Genomic DNA, 19,203 nt, shown 5'->3' on the forward strand with positions numbered 1-19,203 from the left:
AGGCTTAAGGTTGCCTATTGGCCATAACTAGTGCTGGAGAAAAACTAATTTTCAATTGATATCATAACAGAAACTCTGGACTCACCAGGCACCCCAAGTCCCTAAATCACATTTTGATAGAGAATAGGAAATGCTCAGGCACCCACATTAATTTCTAGAATGTTTTTCCCTGGATTGGATGATTGCACTTTACTCAGAAGAGAAAATATGACTTAAATCAAGATTTCTGAAAAGCTGGTCCAAACAGCTGGTATCAGTCTGCTGATGTTTTTAGCAGAGCAAGGTAAAATGAGAGAAAAAAAAGAATAGTAGAATAAATTTAAATATATTTGATTTTTAAAAAGCTGTTCAATTTCTGAGGTTGTGTGCCTAAATATATTTTTAGTGTTACTATGTTCTTTTATGAAATGATAGTGAGAAACAGGTGGTAATGTTTAAGTTTGTTTTGGCTAGAGACATTTATAAGACAGCCCTACAGATATCTCCACATTTTTGTTTTAAATTAACAGGTCTGTGAAATGCAAAGGCCTGGTAAATGCTGACTAGAGAAAATGAACTTGTGAGTGCTAAGCCAGCCATCATGCCTTCCCCTCCAGGCTGCCTGAGCTGGCGGTGTGCACAGGGTCCCACCTTCCCGCTCGGGACAGCACCGTGTGCTGCCTCCCTGTCTTCCTTCACACTCTTCCAATAACCTTGGTCAAGGCTTCAGGAGAATTCCAAGTAGTTACTCTTTTTTTCTAGATTTAATTTATTTATTTTTAGTCAGAGGGGAAGGGGCAGAGAAAGAGAAGGAGAGAAACATCACTCTGTGGTTGCCTCTCATGCGCCCCCCACTGGGGACCTGGCCCTCAACCCAGGCATGTGCCCTAGACTGGGAATTGAACCGGTGACCCTTTGATTCACAGGTTGGCACTCAACCACTGAGCCACACCAGCCAGGGCCCAAGCAGTTCCTCTTAAGAGTCTGGAGACCTCTGGACATCACCGACACCAGTGACAAGTGAGCCCAGGAAGGCAGCAGCGATCTGAGCAGGCCCACAGCGTACCAGCTCTGCCACCTCAGGCAAGTCACGCAGCATCTCAAAGTGACAGTTCTTTCTTTTCTTGCTAAATACCCTTTGCCCCAGCCATAAGGGCTGTTGTAAAGAACAAATAACATATTTACAGGAAAGTATTTCTTAACTGATAAAATCGTCATTATCTTACACATGCACAAGTACCAAGATAAACAAATGAAATAGGCAGGGGATAGGAACAACAGGACAGTGATGTACTCTATCCCGACTGCCACTGTGTCTCAGGAGACAACAGGGCACAGAAACTAAGGCAGAGTAGAGTGTCTAGTGTCTCAAGCTGATGGCTGCTCTCCAGGAATGAGGGAAGCCTGGCATAACCAGAGCATCTGATTTCCTAAGAGAAACTGGAGAGCTAGCCTCATGTTGTATGTTCATGAAAACTCCTGATTATTTAATGTTTGCAACTATGTCAACAATTTAAAAACCTGGCATGGCCATCTCTGACAGGCCACACCAAATGTGTCTGAGGGCTCTGAGGTGCTGGCCCTGAGGTGCTCTTCTGATTCACACACGTCTCCCACCGCTCCGAGTGCAGTGGGAGACCTAGGGCTGCGGCCCCCGCGGCTCTTCTTGGGGGCCCTCCCCAAGGCTCCCCTAAGGGCTGCCGATCCAGATGCCCCGCCGGTGCTAAGTTTTCCACCGAGTCCTCCGTGCACGCTCACGTGCGGACACTGTAAACAACACCTCTCAAGAAAAGCCAACTAGGCCTTGAACTGGTCCAGCAGGGTCGCCATCTGGGAGGCCTCAGAAACAGTGAGTTGTCAGCCCTGTAAACATTTTAGGCTTCGTGGAAAACGCTGACTTTTTCTAAACTAGTCGCCTCTGCCAGTCAAGATCTGCCCTAGGAGTTCAAGAACAAGGCGTTCATTTAACAACAATAACAAAAACAGTGAGGATGAAAACTGGACGGCCACCGTAATGAAAGGCCCAGAAGCAAACTGTGACTTCCCTAATAAGGTGACGACCGCAGTGGGCTCCCTGGCGGTCGAGCGCCGATCCAATTAATCAGTCTGTTTTCAGTTTTCCCACGACAGCAATATTAACAGTTTGCTTTATTCTGTTTATACGGTGCTGACAAGTCTTCAGCATGTTGGGCCTACTTGCTGGAGATTAATGGCTACTCTTCCACTGAGGTAAAACCCAGGCAAGAAGAGAATGCCTTTTACGACTAGATAAGAACTGGACTTTCTTCACTCTTTTCTGTTCCCCTACCACCTATCAAGTTCTCTCTCTTTTAATTTCTATCAAGGATATGTAAAATCAGTCGTGTCCAGCAGTTTCTCCTCACTGTTTAAACTCCTCCGCTTTTGCTGTATCCGCTGTGAAACAAAGGGAAGCCAGGTTGTTGCTTTTAGGGAAGCTTATCATCTCTAAAGGTGAATTCTGTTTGAAAAAGTCAGATTCCATATAAAAGTGAAAGATAGGTAGATGACGTCTGGGGACAGGATATTAGCATATTAGGTGGGCAATGGTTCCCCTTTGTATTTATGGTTATTTTGGTGGGCAGTGAATTGATAACAAAGTATGGCCCAGCTGCAAAGAAGTACAGACACATCCCAGAAAATCTCTTGGTCATCTCTCATTAAATAGTCATATTTTAAAACCAACGAAAAAGACTTTAAATAACTCAGGAAGACCGGCCTCCCCCTCTACCTGCCCCCACCAAAAGCTGTACAAAGAATGCTTGTTACTGGTATACTTTGCTCTGTGCCAGGTTGGAAAGACATAGGGACCTCAAGCATATAAGTACAGAGAAGCTAAAATAACAATATTAATTATTTGTGTGTGAAGTGCAAGATATTCGAGCAGGCAGAGCAATATAATGAACAGTAGCACTGGGCAGATCTTGAATTGCATACTTCCGTAATTTGTCTCCTGCAAAGGGTCGACTGGAGAGGGAAGCACCTCAGTGAGACAGATGTGACCGAAGGTGTAGTATCCTGAGTCAGGGTACTGGGCTGGATGTGGGCAGGAAAGGAAAGATTTCAGGCTTACCCCAGAAAGTAACCAAAAAAGATTTAGAACCAGCTCAATCTTTTTTTGACTGATTAGGTTTATTCTTTAGTTCATTTGTTCATTCAACAACTATTTTTAAGGTTTTCAGATGGGTCCTACACTGTGTTAAGTAACATAGGGAAGTAAGAAAAAGAATTTGGGAGACTTCTGCCAAGACGGAGGCATAGGTGGAAACACTGTGCCTTCTCCCACAACCAAGTTTGAATACAACAAAATTTTGGAGAACTAGGACACACCCAAAGACCAGAAAACGGAATTATACAGAAGTCCGACAACTACGAACCGTTCAACCGGGAAGGTAAGAGAGGCGGAGCCAGCAGCAGAGCAGGGTCGGGCAGGACAGATCCCCCGACCTAGGCATGCAGGCAGCCCGGACCCAGTTGGGGTGTGGGGCAGACTGACCGTGGTCGCGCATTCGCGCACAGTGAGACGGACCACGCAGGCCCCAGGGGGCGAACCCAGTGGTGGAGGGCTGACAGCGGTGGCACACTCGAGTGCAGTGGAACGAAACACGTGGGCCTGGTGACGGTGGTGGCTGCAGTGCCAGTGGGGGTTGCGGCAGCAGGCGGCAGAGGGAAGCCATTGTCCCTCTTTGACCCCCCCCCCCACATACAACATCACAACCCAGCGACTTAGTTGCCCTGTTCTAGTGAACACTTTAGGGCTCTGATCCTGCTACGGAACAGGCACGAACAGCCCAAAAGATGGCGCAAGAAGAACTCAAAGTCCCAGAGCCAATAACTCTAAGCGACCGAGAAATTGCCAGCCTCTCAGAAGCACAATTCAAGACACTATTTATCAGGATGCTCACAGAACTGGTAGATTATAGTCACAAATTAGAGGAACATAGTCACAAATTAGAGGAACATATGAAGGCTAAACTAATTGAAATGAAGGGAGATGCACAGGAAACCAATAGTGATGGAAAGGAAACTGGGACTCAAATCAATGGAATGGACCAGAAGGAAGAACAAAACATCCCACCAGAAAGGAATGAAGAAATGAGAATTCAAAAAAATGAGGAGAGGCTTAGGAACCTCCAGGACATCTTTAAACGTTCCAACATCCGGATTATAGGGGTACCAGAAGGGGGAAAGAAACAGCCACGAGTGGAAAACGTATTTGAACAAATAATAAAGGAGAACTTCCCCAGTCTGGCAAAGGAAATAGACTTCCAGGAAATCCAGGAAGCTCAGAGAGTGCCAAAGAAGTTGGACCCAAGAAGGAACACACCAAGGCACATCATAATTACATTAGCCAAGACCAAAATGAAGGAGAGAATCCTAGAAGCAGCAAGGGATAAGGGGACAGTCACCTACAAAGGAGTACCCATCAGACTGTCAGCGGATTTCTCAAAAGAGACCTTACAGGCAAGAAGGGGCTGGAAAGAAGTATTCCAAGTCATGAAATCCAAAGACCTACAGCCAAGATTGCTTTATCCAGCAAAACTTTCATTTAGAATGGAAGGACAGATAAAGTGCTTCTCAGATAAGGTCAAGTTCAAGGAGTTCATCATCACCAAGCCCTTATTATATGAAATGCTAAAGGGACTTATATAAGAAAAAGAAGATGAAAAATATTAACAGTGAAAGGCCAGCAAACTCACAGTTATTAACAACCACACCTAAAACAAAAGCAAACCAAGAGGACAGCTAGATCAGGAGTGGAACCATAGAAATGAAGAACACATGGAGGGTTAGAAACAGGGGGGTGGGAGGAGGAGAAGGGGGGAGAAGGTACAGAAAATAGCATAGATGGTAGGTAGAAAATAGATAGGGGGAGGGCAAGAATAGTGGGGGAAAGATAGAATCTAAAGAACTTGAGACACGTGGTTATAAACTAAGGGGGGGAGTATAGTGGGGGAGGGAGTGTGCGGGTGGAGGGGAATGAAGGGGGGGAATAGAACAACTGTAATGGTATAATCAATAAAATATATTTAAAAAAAAAAGAATTTGAAGATGACTCCTTCCTCAAAACTGGGCTCCTAGCCATTGTCCAGTGGTCGAAAGTAACAGCACAACAGCCATCCATCCTACCCGCCTTCCGCCCATCTACCCATTCGACACTGACGAAGCATCTACCTTGTGCCAGGCCCGCACGACGTAATGGTCATGAACAAGGCCAGAGAAGAAAAACTGGGGGAAAGAAAAGAAACACTGTCTTCATTCTCGGGAGTACAGCCTCGGGAGTGCCCTCTTTCTAAAACTCCCGTTGCTTCCCTGGTGGTCTGGCCACGGGCTCAGCACGTGGTAGCGACCCACCAGGCTGTCGGGACAGCGTGGGTACTCTCAGTCGTCCACGTGAAGGGAGGACCGCCTGCTTTATTTCTAAATGTGTGCCCTGTTTGGCATACTTAGCCAAAGTAGAACATTATATCAGAAAGGCATCTACCATAATTCCCACGTGCAGATTTTAATATTGTCTAAACATACAGGCACAAGAAAAACCAGCTTGGAGGAAAGCCAAAAGGTACTGAAAATAATAGAACAAACATACTGTGAATTGTAAAAATCTTGGTTGGTAAATTAGTCTGAGACATAATTCTATCACCCTTCAGGGAAAGCCCTGATATTTTTAAATTAAGATTTGCCTAGACTTTATAAGAACAAATCCTGAACACTTGCTAGTGCTTAAAAAACAAAACAAAACTAGGTAACAGAATGACTACCACTGAGAAGTATTTCGCTTTACGGCAGCTGCCTTTTCATTATTATTTTATGAGAGCTTGTCTAGATATTATGCATTCTTCACTACCTACATTTAATTCTTTTTAAAATGTCTTCTTCAGATGCCTGAAGTTATGTCAATGTCTTGGGATCTAACTGGATCTCAAAGAGCAAACTGTATCACTTTTAATACTTTCCAAAGGTTCTTACACACATAGGTATACCTCCAGAATCCATAACTAATATATGCGTTTGGTCATTTCTATTAAAACAGAAAAAATTAAAAGGTATTTTTAGAGACTTATGAACACCATCAACAATTATGTCAAGTATAAGCTAGTCTGTGTATGCTAAGAGTGAGAATTTAAATGCCAATAAAATCTAACTGTAAAAGAAGGAATTTGATGACAGCAAGCACATTTCACTTCAATCTGATGCTGAGGACCTGAGCCTGGTATGGGCTTGCACGTTCTGTGAGCTCTGAGACAACAAAACCATGAGAAAGCACCTGGGCCTATGGGTTTCAATCCCAGTGCTACCGCCTGCCTCACTTCCCCAGTGTCTTTCCGTATGGGAAATAGGACTCGAATAACCACCTACTTACATCCCACGGAGAAGTGTTTTTAAGTTATGAAATATTTCAGACATGCTTGATTTTACTGGTGATAAATAGGAACTGAAATGGGAAAAAGTGTAAGACACCACAGAAGTGATCCATGAAGACACTGCTACAGTCATCATTTCAGTTCCCCTCTTGGTAAGAGTAGTCGTCACCACCCTGGGAACTCGATCGTTGGGTTAACAGCCTGCCCTGATGCTGAGATATTGTTTTCATTTTGCTTGGCTCAACCGGATAGAGGACCTTGGAGGAAATGTCAAAGATGAGCCCAGAGGGAGAACCACAGAATTCGAGACGGGCTGCGTTGGCAAGGCCCTTGGAGATCGTCTAACCACCCTCGCAGGGCAGGAAAGAAAAACAAACTGGAGCCATCTGACATTTATGACTCTTACCTGCGGCGCAGATCCTCAGCCACGGCTGCCCGGCAGCTGAACAAATAGGCTCGCAGAGATTTCAGCCGCTGCCGCAGCCGCACCACGGTGGCCAGGGGCTCCGAGTGGAGATACAGCATGGGGTTTTCCTGCTGGATGTCAATCAGGGGCTCTTCATACACGTACTCCAGAAACTCTTTGGCCTGCTTAGACACCTGCAAAGTAAACGTCCTCGATCAGTTCTAGTGCGTCATCCAGCCTCCCGCAGCTCCTCAGACTAAGAGCCATAGCTTAAATATCAGCCAAACGAAGAAGCCCATCTAACTAAGTGTAAGTTTTGGCTTCTCTTTCTCTCTTCTAGAAACTGAACTGGTAAAAGCAACCTTGGCACTGAAAGGAACTCACTAATTCTGTTTCCTGATTACATGATTCTACACATGTGATAAAATGACGCAGAACTACATAGACCTACTACACTAATGTCAAGTTTCTGGTTTTTAAAAATATTATGCTTTAGTCATTTAAGATGTAACCAACAGGGACAACTAGGTGAAATGGGATGCAGCACCACTCTTCACCATCTAGGCAACTTTCGGTGACTGTTTAATTACTTCAGAACAAAAAGTAAAAATAAAAAATAAAAAAAGGAATTAAGACTCTCTAATTTTAAAAATATATACATATACATGCATGTATATCCATGTGTATATATATATCCTATAATGCTTTTTATAAGTAGCCACTTTCAAAAATAGGTAAACCAGACACACATTATAAAATTCAATAAGAATAAAAGAATATTTCAAAAAAGAAAAAATTGTATGCAGAATAATTTCAATGCATAGAAGACAGGCTCAAACACACACTTCAGTGAGAAGAAGGGAGTCTCTCTGATTACAACAACTTTGAATTTGGGCTGAATCTGGCCAATATGTCCACTCAAGTCTATCTCCACCTCTGGTAGTAAGTGATGAAAGTTGATTGTAAAGTTTCTTTGTCACCAGTAGAAATAAAGAGTAGAAACATAATGCATCCAAGAGACAGGGAATTGCTTAACTAATGCATAACACACAGATAATCTGTGGGAATCTGTACATTCCAATTGACTGAGATGTTGATTCACGAGTGATATGCAGAGTTGGCCCAGTTTCTATTTACGGAAGGTAGAATCCCTTCAAGTTTCTACCAAAACCTCTCATGTACTGAGAGTAAGGCTGGAATTCATCACAAATACAAACAACCTCACTTATTAAAAAGAAAACGGAAAATGCACTATGTTTCACACTCTAGGCTAGAAACTTATTAGTGAAGTTAAATAGAATATGGTCCCTCCTTTCAAAGGACTCATTGTTTAGTACAACAGACAAATATTTAAAACAAAATATATGGGTGGCACATAGCCTGTCATCTTCCGCCAAAGAAATACGGATGAGGCCCATTGGTAGCTTAAAGTGGGGACAAATAACTACGCTGGCAGAAGGAAGCCAGGAGCTAGGGCAGGCCTGGCAGAGCAGGTGATGTTGGCTCCAGGCCTGGAAAGAGAAGTAGAAATTCACCTGGTGGGTGGGGATGGGACAGAGGAGAGTACAATAAGCAGACACAGCCATGAAAACCCAAGATTACTAAATGAATGGCTATTATATATTGATTGAAACCACGTTTATGAAATTTGATATTTTTTTGTAAAGCTCATATAAAAGTTTGTTCCTTCCATAGATGCAACATATGCATCAACTCTTTTTTCTAATAGAAGTATCAATTTTTCCTCAAGGGCAATTATTTTGAGGTAGCTGCTGTGTGGCGTAATCCTCTGGGGTCCTGCAGAGTTATGCAGTTAAGATTAACGAAGCTCCCAGTCTCTGTGACTCCAGCTCACAAACAAGCACCTAGAGTTAGTTTAGCCAAAACCTTCAACTATGTTACTCGACTGGAAACAACAACTGGCAGGGTTAAATAATGCCACACTTCGAGGCACAGAGCCGCGGGCACGTGCCGGACACTATGGTAAGCATTAGGCACGGGGCAGTGGGGAATAAAACAGGTATGGCCCTGTCCTCACACAGCTCGCAGTTCTGTGGGGGAAAAACAGAATCGGGTTCAAATACACTTTTTATCATGGTTAAATATTTGCCATATTTAAATATCTTAAATGAGGGAAAAAGCAAATGGTGTTCTGGAAAATGAAGTACAATCCACTTGAAACTGTTGCTGAAAAATGATGTATTATACAATTCAATTAGCCGTTCAGGCTCCATTGAGCAGTGTTTACACTGAGTCAGGGCCCTGCTGAGTTAGGTTCACAATGCCACCTTTTAGTAGGTGAACAGAAGGACAAAGGGCACTGGCCAGTCTTCCAGGCCTTAAAAGGCTTCTCTCTTCAGGTGGCACTTAAGCCCGAAAGGGAGGGGAAAAAAAGTCTTTTACAGAGACGGTAAAAGCAGTAAGACAAATGGGACAGCGGCTACTGACATCAGCGTTCATAAACCGAAATTGCCAAAAACAAAAACAGCTAGTTTCAATAATGTCTGAGGCGCTGTTTCACGAGGTTATTAAGTAGCTTAAGAATACAGAGTGCATTGTAAGCCTGGCTGCCGGAGGAAGCCAGCAAGTCCCCACCGCCCAGCGGAGCCTTTTGGGGCAGACAGGCTGAGCACGCACTTCTTTTTGAGAGCGAGTCATTTACTGGTGAGGAAATGCTCGAGAGAACTCAAAATTCAGCATGAGATGCCATTTTGGCCAAATACAGCACTTCCCCCAAAGTTCCAAATGGCTCTCCGCACTGGTATGAGGATTTCACTTTCAAACTCGACTGTAATCTGACAGCTTTTTAAAAAAGAAAATGTTTCAAATTATATATAGTTACTTAGGGAAGGAAGCCAATGACATCCTTAGGTGATAAAGTTTACATGACAGTAAGTTTCTTTCTAGTTAATATAAATATTACATGAATTATATGTGAACGCTGGCTGTATTTCCCCTAAAAGATAAGAGCTGCTGCCCCACTTCCTGCCAACCAAACACACAGAAGACACGAAAAGCCGGGGTGCTACTTCTGACGCGTGTATGAAAACTCAGCCCGCAGGTGTGGATGAGTGAGCCCTATACTCCTTCTTTATAAAAAATGTTTACAGGGTCAATATAGCTCACTTACCTACTGACCTATTAGTATTTTACTAGATAATGTTTAGTGCTTATTATTATTATCAATATAAATGAAATTCTTTCCATTGCTCTTCTACCTTAGTTGACAGAATAGTTTAAGCTGTAAGAACTCAAACCTGTGACTGTGTCACAGTTTGTCAACCGGTTCTTCCTTCCCAGCCCTGCGTCTCCATGAGCTGAGCGAGTGCAGGGGGAGGATGCCGGGGGGGGGGGGGGGGGGGGGGGGGGGGGGGGGGAGAGGTGTCCTCCCCACCCCACACCCTTAAGGCACTGCAGCAAACAGCCCCATGAGGCCATAATTAGCTTGAAATTAATAATGACCAAACCTGCTACATACACATATGTCTTTACAAATAAACACATCATTTAATTTGAACATTAAGCATCCTTAGCACATGGAATTATTATTCTGGCGACAGCGACCTCTTAAAAACAGAGGGCTTCAGTGGTGTTCAGGTTCACATTTAGGGAACGTTTAACCATGGACAGCAAGTTGGAGACGATGAGGCAGTGGTGGTGGCAGTGAGGACTTCAGTTTTTGTTAGAGGAAAATGAATCCGAGTAAAACAGATGAGAACACAATCTTAGAATGGCAAGGATTGGTACAGATAACCTAGTTCAGTTTTTCTCAACCTGTGTTCCAAGGAATACGAATCCTGCAAAAAAGAAGTTCTGAGGTCCAGCAAGAAATATGCCTCATGTCACATTTTCTCTTGATGATTCAAGTATAGCAAGTTCGCATATTAAAGCCCTGGGACATCTTGTACTGGAGAAAAGCCGCTAACCCCAGCCACTTCCCACACCTATCTGACTACAGGCAAGGCAGCTGTTTAACATGGTACAGGCTGTATGGGGGCAGGGGGTGTGGAGAGAGATGAAATTCAGCCTGGGCTCCACTACCAATGGGAGGAAGGGGCATCTTTGTCTAACTTGATTCATCCTCTTGCCAAGCTGTGAACCCCCGGGGCTGTGTTCTCCTGGAAGGGCCCTGTTCAGATTATAAAGCTGACCTTCCTGTGGCCCAACTGTGGGACCCCCTTTCTGAATAACTACTGTTAACATGCACAGAGCTTGTTAATGTCCATGGACCGCACTTTGAGAAATGCTGACCTAATCTAGAAGAGAAAATTGAGTCCAGAGAGCTTAGGTGACTTATTGTGGCAGAATTAAAACCAAAATTTCAATCTCTGGATACTCTGTGGTTTTTAGCACTGTTTACATTCACAGTTCTTTTTATTTTTCCGTAACTTTACCATAAGCTATCTCCTCTTCACTCTATAAAAGAGGTGATCCCTGTCCTTCCTTCCTCCCCAAACAGCAAGCAAGTGGGCTACGAACAGACTAACCTGTAATATAACTAGGCGATACACTGGCGTGCAGGTTCCCGTAGAGTGATTTTCACTCTAAGACAAACACTAAAGTCCAGCCACACTTCACTGATCTAGAAGTCTCTTAGTTGAATATTCGTTTACTGCCTTCCTCCCTCAGGAGGATTCTCGAGGCAGAGACTGCTCCAGTGCCGGGAATGGTGAGCACAGCCTCTGCTCACCAAACGCGTGTTGAGCAGACGAATGTGTACTTCACAGTATTCTGGCTGTGACTTCGAGCCACACACCATTACCTTAAACACACTCCTAAAAGCTCGGTTATTTGTTTCTAAGGTCACAACTTATTCAGAGGTAACAAAGTAGAAAAGGGCAAGGGCCCGAGAGGCAGCACAGTGACAACAGATGTGACAGCTGAGGTCTGGGTACGATGGGAAGAAGGGCACCCGCAAGGAGACATGGGTAATGGCACAGTGTGCCAGCCTGACTGAGGGCAGTGTGGCGATATCCATCTACGTCGAGGTGCACAGTGTGCCAGCCTGACCGAGGGCAGTGTGGCGATATCTATCTACATGAAGGTGCACAGCTACATCCAGAAAACTATCCGCAGGGAGTCGCACTCAGAGATGAGAGAACTTATATTTAAAGTGATGTGTAAAGCTATCTACTGAATGGCTGCCTATAAGAGCAAAAGACTGGGAAAACCTTAATGTCCATCAAAACCCCCCCAAAAGATCTGGTTGGATAAACTGGTATGTTTGCATGTGTAAAATTCATGATGGAATTTGGAGTAGCTGTATATTTTTCTAAAATGCCCAGGGAAGAGGATGATGGTCTAAATGGAAGTTCTCTGAGAGGAGCCCATACGCTACATAAAAACCACGCTTGTGCAATCCGCTTGCCTGAGGCAGAAAGAACAGAGTGGGTAGGAGAAAGAGGTGAGAGGGAGGTCATCTATGTACATATGCTCTTTGTACCCTCTGAAACCTCTGGAAGCACAGTCAAAATAGAAGAGCACAAAGTATACCAGCACAAGGCAATTTCTTTACGGCAAAATAGCCTCTCACAGCACATTAATGCACACTGAAGTTTTCCATCACAGGACAGAACAATTGTAATAATTCTGAGGCATTAAAAACATTAATTTCTAATACATATTTTCTTAAACAGAATATATGGAGCTAAGTGATAGTTAAAATCTACAAAATAATAAAAATAGTATTACATTACTGAAAATTTGGAGAATAAAAATTGAAAAAGGAAAAAAATGATCACCCATTATCTTACCACAGTCAAATAACCACTTATTGCTTTAGTGTAAGGTTTTCTTCCAGTATTTTTTCCCATCTCTGAAAAACCATGGCGAAGGCCTTAATGAGACCGATCCCAACCACAATACCTCCTGGTCCTGTTAACACAGGCACTGTGGGCCAGTGGAGGAGGAATCAGGAGATCTTAAGTTTAATCACAATTTGTTCTCGAAATCTCCAAATGGCTCTGAACAAGTGGTTTCCCCTCAGCGAGCGGCTCTCCAGCTCTGCAAGGGCAACAGAGTCTGGCTTGAATGCCTCTCAAGACACTAGAGACAGGAAATGGTTTATGTAACATGGAAAACCCCCAGCTAAATGGAATGTGAATATTCAGGGTAGGACGCAAAAACATTTTGCAAAAGCACAATGGAGGGGAACTGTGAGGAAGAGCTGAGGCTAAGGCCGAGTTTCTGACCACCTCTTTGTCATGCTCGGTATTTTTGAATGATGGTGCGTGGTGTGGGTATCTTATTGTCAGAAATCTCATTAGAAAATGGCTATAGAATTTGAGGATAGGGTTTAGCTGCTGGGTAATCCTGGAGCTCAATTCGATTTGCAGGATGTACATCGGAAAATAGATGAAATCCTGCTTTAAAAATAATTAGGATTATTATTACCCCAGAGGACAGACAGGGAAACGCTTAAGATGACAGATTTCACCTTGCTCTGCGAAACCATTTTTTCACTCTGTTAGATGGATAGGCAAGCCAGTCACGTACTTGCTATCAGGGACAGCAGGCAGATCTCACGGAAAGATGTCTGGTTCTGGAAACTGATAGGTCTGCATTGATCCTCACAATTAGGAACATTAAGTTAAATCCTGCATTTGAGCAAAGACAGACAGACACTGCACTAAATGGAATATACTGCAGTTACTTAATGCCCGTGAGAGATGATCCAGATAAAATCGACCAGCTCTGGTTTTGCTTTAAAATCTGCTCTTGTCCACGGACATCCTGAGAAGGAATGGTCTGACAAAGGAGATTTTCCTCACGTGCAGCACGGATGAAGTGGGGGTACCTGATATCTTCCGTTAGTTACTATCCTCTCAGGATCAGACCCTGTCATTTGAATGACCACCGCGGCAAAATGCCTGCCACGTAGGAAGACCCCAGGTCAGTGACGGCTAAACTGACGGTGGACGGTGCGCGTGGCCTCTACAGTTCACTGCAGACGGGCCTGACTGCTTCCTTCATTTCACGTCTTCATAAACTATGCCCCAGTTTCTCATTTCCCCACTCAGTGACGCCTTTTCTGCTTTAGCTCCCCTGATTGGCATATGTGCTGCTGGCAGGTGCCACCAGCCTGAGCCCTCAACGATTATGGGGCTGGGACTGCCTCACTGACACGCTCTTACACACCTCTCATAGCTGTCAAAGCCCCGCTCCAAGCAGATTAATCTAAACCGTCTAAGCCAAATCCAACTGGTGTTCTTTCCCTCTAAATAAGTTTTTATCTAATACACACATGGCAAATATATTTATAGCCTTANCATCTCCCTCACTCAGTGACGCCTTTTCTGCTTTAGCTCCCCTGATTGGCATGTGTGCTGCTGGCAGGTGCCACCAGCCTGAGCCCTCAACGATTATGGGGCTGGGACTGCCTCACTGACACGCTCTTACACACCTCTCATAGCTGTCAAAGCCCCGCTCCAAGCAGATTAATCTAAACCGTCTAAGCCAAATCCAACTGGTGTTCTTTCCCTCTAAATAAGTTTTTATCTAATACACACATGGCAAATATATTTATAGCCTTATTCAGAGTGTCAAGTACAAGATGCAGAGGAGAGGATGATAACCGTGCGTGGTAGAGGGAAAGAATCAGGAGAGGAAATGAGGTTTCAGCTGGGTTTAGGATGTGCCATTCAGAACGAGGGCAAGAGGAAGAAAGAGGTGTGAAATGGCACGGCAAACTGGGGAAGAGGAGGAGTACGATCTTACTGAGGAGACTCATGGGGGCAGGGACATAGTGGATGAAGGGGCTAGAAAGGCAAGGACTAAAGATCACAAAGGTCTTTATGCCAAGCTAAGAGATTTGTGTTTACCTTAGGCACAAACAAGGTAAAAGCTGGCATTAACTGAGCACTTACTATATACCAGGCACTGCACCAGGTGCTTTCTGTGAATCATTTATTCAAGCAAAGAGCAACCTTATAAAATAGGTACTATTATTATCTTCACTCTGAATGTGAAGAAACTGAGACTGATGAGGGAACGAAATTTACCCAAGGTGAGTTTAGGACTTTTTTGGAACAAATTTTTGGGGGGCAAATTAGAACTTCTTTGAAATATTGTTGGTGCAAATTATAACTTTTTTGGAATATTGCTAGGGCAAGATTTGAAGGCAGGAAAGCACAGGTAGGAAGCTACTGAGTTCCTTCACAGGAAGGAAGGAACCCGCGCGATGCTGAGGGTTCAAGTTCGTGTTGTGGGTACAGTGCACAGCATGACCACAGTTGATTTCTGCTAGCTGATTAGGCAGACAGGGACTCTCCCAGCCCCAGCAGTGCTGACTGGTGGAGCCATGTGCACTTGGGGTGGGGGGGCATTAGGTGAGGATGAGAAAGCCCACTTGGGGGCATACCGAGATTGAGCACCCACAGGGTGTGTAGGTATTCATATTCATATCTCATAGCTTCAGTTTTCTCCTGAAGGAGGCAAGGTCATAAACTAAGGATTAGGATGAGGCATCTTGAAGACAGTGAAGATGCAGGTGGTTACTGAGGAGAAAAGGAGACAGCGCTGTCCCGGGATGTGAGCCAATTATCACTCACAATTTCCATGTTCATTTATGACTTCAAAGATTACAGGTGGGTCACAGCTATCATCCCCTTCCCACCTACCTCGCTCCCTGGTGATATAGCTACAGTGAAAACAAGTCTCAGACATCTAGTAGAGAGGAGGAAAAAAAAACCATTCTACAGTCTGTTTTTGTTCACAGCACCTGCATGGAAGGGTCATTCAAAACGGATGTGACAATATTCAGGCAGAAGGATCAGAAGGGCTCTAGTCAGATCAGGTAACAGAGTTCCCTATTGTGTGGCAGGCACAGGACCAAAAAAGAACCCTAAGCCTAAAGTACCACCCCATTGCGGGCTCAGATTCCTCGCCATGCCAATGTCTAGTTCCTGGTTTATGCAAGAGTGGAAACGCTGTACAATGTAGCTAACCAATCCACATATCCCGAAGACAACTAGGTTGAAAACTAAAGTTGAGATGTCCATTAGGCAATTAACTCCACAGATCTCACTTTCAGGAGTAAAACTGAAGCTGGAGAGAAAAGTGGGAGTCAGCAGCACAGGCGTCCTGGTAGTTACACCCACAGAAGGGAGGAAGACAACACACAGAGTAGAAAGTGGGAAAAGATCCTGTAGCTTTTATGAGACTACCCAGTCAAGTGTGCTTCACATTCTCACGCACGTGACGGCCTGTGAACGACTGCCATTAGGAAGTGAACCCAGCCTTGGCCTACCTTGTATTTCGAAGTGTCCCAGTTGTGGACCACGCGTGCTGGGATGAGGAAGCTGTCGTCCACGTGGCAGCTGCTGCAGTAATACCAGCCGCTGTAATTGCACACCTTGGCCTTCCCGTTGGACAGGCCTATGGACCGCTGACATCCTGTTCAAAGCAAACACAAAAGTCTGTGGTTATTGTACTGTACAGCACAGGACAAGGCTATGCAACCCCGGATTTAAACAAAATTCCACAACAGGAAAGAAACCACAGAGAACCCATGTATAGATATATATGTGTCCTCCTTCCTCGCCCAGCAGCTTCCACTGGTCCCGTTTCCGGCTGTCCTGACTCCGGCTCGTCAGCACGCAGCTGCCACAGACCAGTCCCCCCACAAGCCCACTTTTATCTCCTCGCTTCCCTCCTCAGACACTCTGTGTCCACGAGGCACTCTGTTGGGGCTTCTCACCCAGGATGTCACAGGAGCCACACACCTCCAGGAGAGAGATGTTACCAGCTCTGTGTCACAGATGAGTAGACTAAGGTTGTAGCCACGTTAGGAATTTTGTCTTGAGGTTACCCAGTCAGCAAGGGACAGAGTTGGCCTTGGCTCTGAGCTTGTGTGACTCTAAAATAAAAACTGGTATGTAGCTTCCCTCCCAAAATCAATGAAAGAAGTGTATCCTCTGATCGGCCCCCATTATCCCTTTCCAACCACCCATTCCTACTCCTCTCCAGTGGGAATGCAACCTCTTCCAGTCAGAGAACTCTCCACACTGTTTCCCAAAGAAACACAGTGTACTCACTCCACCCTCCAGATCTTGGTACATACTATTTCTCCTTACACAAGGTCCTCTTCTCTATCTCTACTTTGTCACATCCTGCCAATAACTCAAGACCACTGGTTGCCTACAAGTCATTGCGAAGGCCCTCTTTGTGTCCAAGGAAGTCCACGGTCTGTGAGCGCTGTCCTGGTACTGTCAGGGAGCCTGGTGACGATCATGGCTCTGCCGCCAAGAGAACACTAGTTTTCTCTAGACGGAGGAACTACCTTCTACTGATGAGTAGAGAACTCTGTCACAGTCAGTCCAGCAAAATCCAGACAGGTGGTAATCGTGATTATATAAACAGCAGCACTTTCTTGGCATTTTTGATTTACAACTTTCATTTTAGAAATCCTTCCATATGGCCCATTTCATGGCTGGGTGCTAAGAACTACATTTATCAAAGACATCTCATAGCCTGTTTTGTGATATGGGTACAAAATAACTTACTCCTACTATTAATAATAATGATATAATGACCAGCATTGTACCCCATTTCCATTAGAAAGAGCTAAAACACACTTAACAAATTGCCAGCCTAAGAAGATACTGGTTCACACGAACTACATGAATAAAAGGATCACAAAGCTCACAGAACTTTCATTTTCACTAGAAATGAAATGGCATGAGTAATCAAGCAGTTTCACAGTGCACCGACCACAGAGAGAATGAGATCCTACTGTTTTTAAATATGGGAGGTATCGAGAGACAGAAAGTAAATGTGCCGGTATCATGCTTCAAGAGCTCAATACTCTTCCTTCCTAAAAGAGCTATTTCTTTACTATTGAGTAGCAACGAAATCTTAGCAGGTTCCTGTTTTCCAGATTGGCCACGGGGTGAGTTACATGTGAAAGGCAAGGAGGAACCAAACTCACGTGTTGCTCCTGCTGGACACACAGGAGGCGCTGTCCCAGTCACGGGGCTGCAAGCTTGGGGCGCTGTCTGCAGCACTCCCCGACCACACTACCGGTCTGGCATTTAGCACACGTCTGCTTACACAAGCAGGCCTTTTTATGTGCTTGCACAGCCAGATCCACACTATTATCTTCTCAGATCTGTTTTTTATCCTCAGCACTTCACACAAAGCTTTGCATACAGCAGACCATCAACAAATGTTTATGTTGAAGGGATGATAAACTGAGTATTATTTAGCACACAACCAGCCACTTGCATATAAAGAGATTTTAATTTCCCATAGCTTTTCAAGAATTGACCCTCCTAACCCAGTCAACTGCCTCTTGAAACAGCCTACTTTTGTTAATTTCCTTGTGAAAATGTGTTGTCTGTCCTAAGATTTATATATTACACATGTGTTCATACACGGAGTTTGAAAAAGAGTTGAGTGGATCTGGACATATACTAGACACTGGGCTATTGCAGTTTCCAAAAAATAATAGGTGGTCAAATTGACTCATTGCTGAAATGACAATGGATAGAATTCAATCTTTCCTAATGATTTGAAAAGTAATCATGATCTTGTACAAATTCAGAATCGTCCTTATAGCTGTAACTCTCACTGCAGAATACTGTAAAAATGCACTCAGGTTATTTCAGCTTTTTGGTCATTTGATGGGTATGACACACATTAGTACACATTTGCCGGGTGTTTACATCTGCTGTAGTAGGTGCTACTGGGTATATCAGCCTGCGCTTTTTAGTCACTTTATTATAATTTTCTAGGCACTATTAAAATACACAAGTGTGCGTTTTAAGAAAGCATATAGCCTACAGATGTGTATATCAACCAGGCACACAGGTCCAAAGCCCAACATTCTGGGGGTTCGCCTACATGCGCTAACAAACGAGCTAAACATCCTCGCCTGTTTGCAGAGGTCTCCAGGCTCATAAAAGAGGGAAAGGCTGAGACAACATGGCTCAGGTCCACTCAGATTCTAGCGTGCAGGCAGGAACACCAGCACAAACACTCCGACCTCTAGTCCTTGGGTGTGTTTACCTTCACACCTTATTTAGAACCATGCTCTCCTACTCTGGGTGCTGAAATTGCCCCTAACAACAGAAGTAGGTGTCAACCTATCTGCATACGCAGGGCCGTTTTGGATACGAGGTGTGTAGAAAAGAACAAGCCGAGAGTGGGAAGCCTGTTCTCGCCTAGGGTACAGTTAAGTCTGACCCGTCAACTCTCTAGGCCTGCTTTCCTCACCGCAGAATTAATGGGTTAGCCGACATTGGTGGTTTGCCAAATTCAGTGAGCATGAGAATTTCCTAGAGATGTCTGTGAAAAGCGTAGACTCCCCAGCCCCAGAGACACTGATTCTGTAGCTCTCGGGTAAGGCCTAGGAACTGGCATTTCTACCCACCACCAGCAGGAACGGAGGTGTGTAAAAGCTGGGCACTGCTCCCTGATTTCTAGGTGACTGCAAAA

The 19,203-nt window shown here is 44.4% G+C and overlaps 1 protein-coding gene across 3 annotated transcripts in view; it reads right to left on the reverse strand.

Annotated features, from left to right (window-relative positions):
* Nucleotides 1-19,203, reverse strand: part of PLEKHM3 (pleckstrin homology domain containing M3) — a 146,722-nt gene that overhangs the window by 66,504 nt on the left and 61,015 nt on the right. For all 3 annotated transcript variants that reach the window (XM_037029898.1, XM_037029911.1, XM_037029903.1), the window contains 2 exons: nucleotides 16,016-16,161; nucleotides 6,769-6,962 (listed from right to left, as the gene is read on the reverse strand). In XM_037029898.1, coding sequence (XP_036885793.1) covers nucleotides 6,769-6,962; nucleotides 16,016-16,161 — 340 coding nt within the window. The remainder of the gene's footprint in view (nucleotides 1-6,768; nucleotides 6,963-16,015; nucleotides 16,162-19,203) is intronic.

Source organism: Sturnira hondurensis, unplaced genomic scaffold, assembly GCF_014824575.4.
Source record: "Sturnira hondurensis isolate 20B ecotype Veracruz unplaced genomic scaffold, ASM1482457v3 Scaffold0001532, whole genome shotgun sequence".
NCBI classification, from domain to species: domain Eukaryota; kingdom Metazoa; phylum Chordata; class Mammalia; order Chiroptera; family Phyllostomidae; genus Sturnira; species Sturnira hondurensis.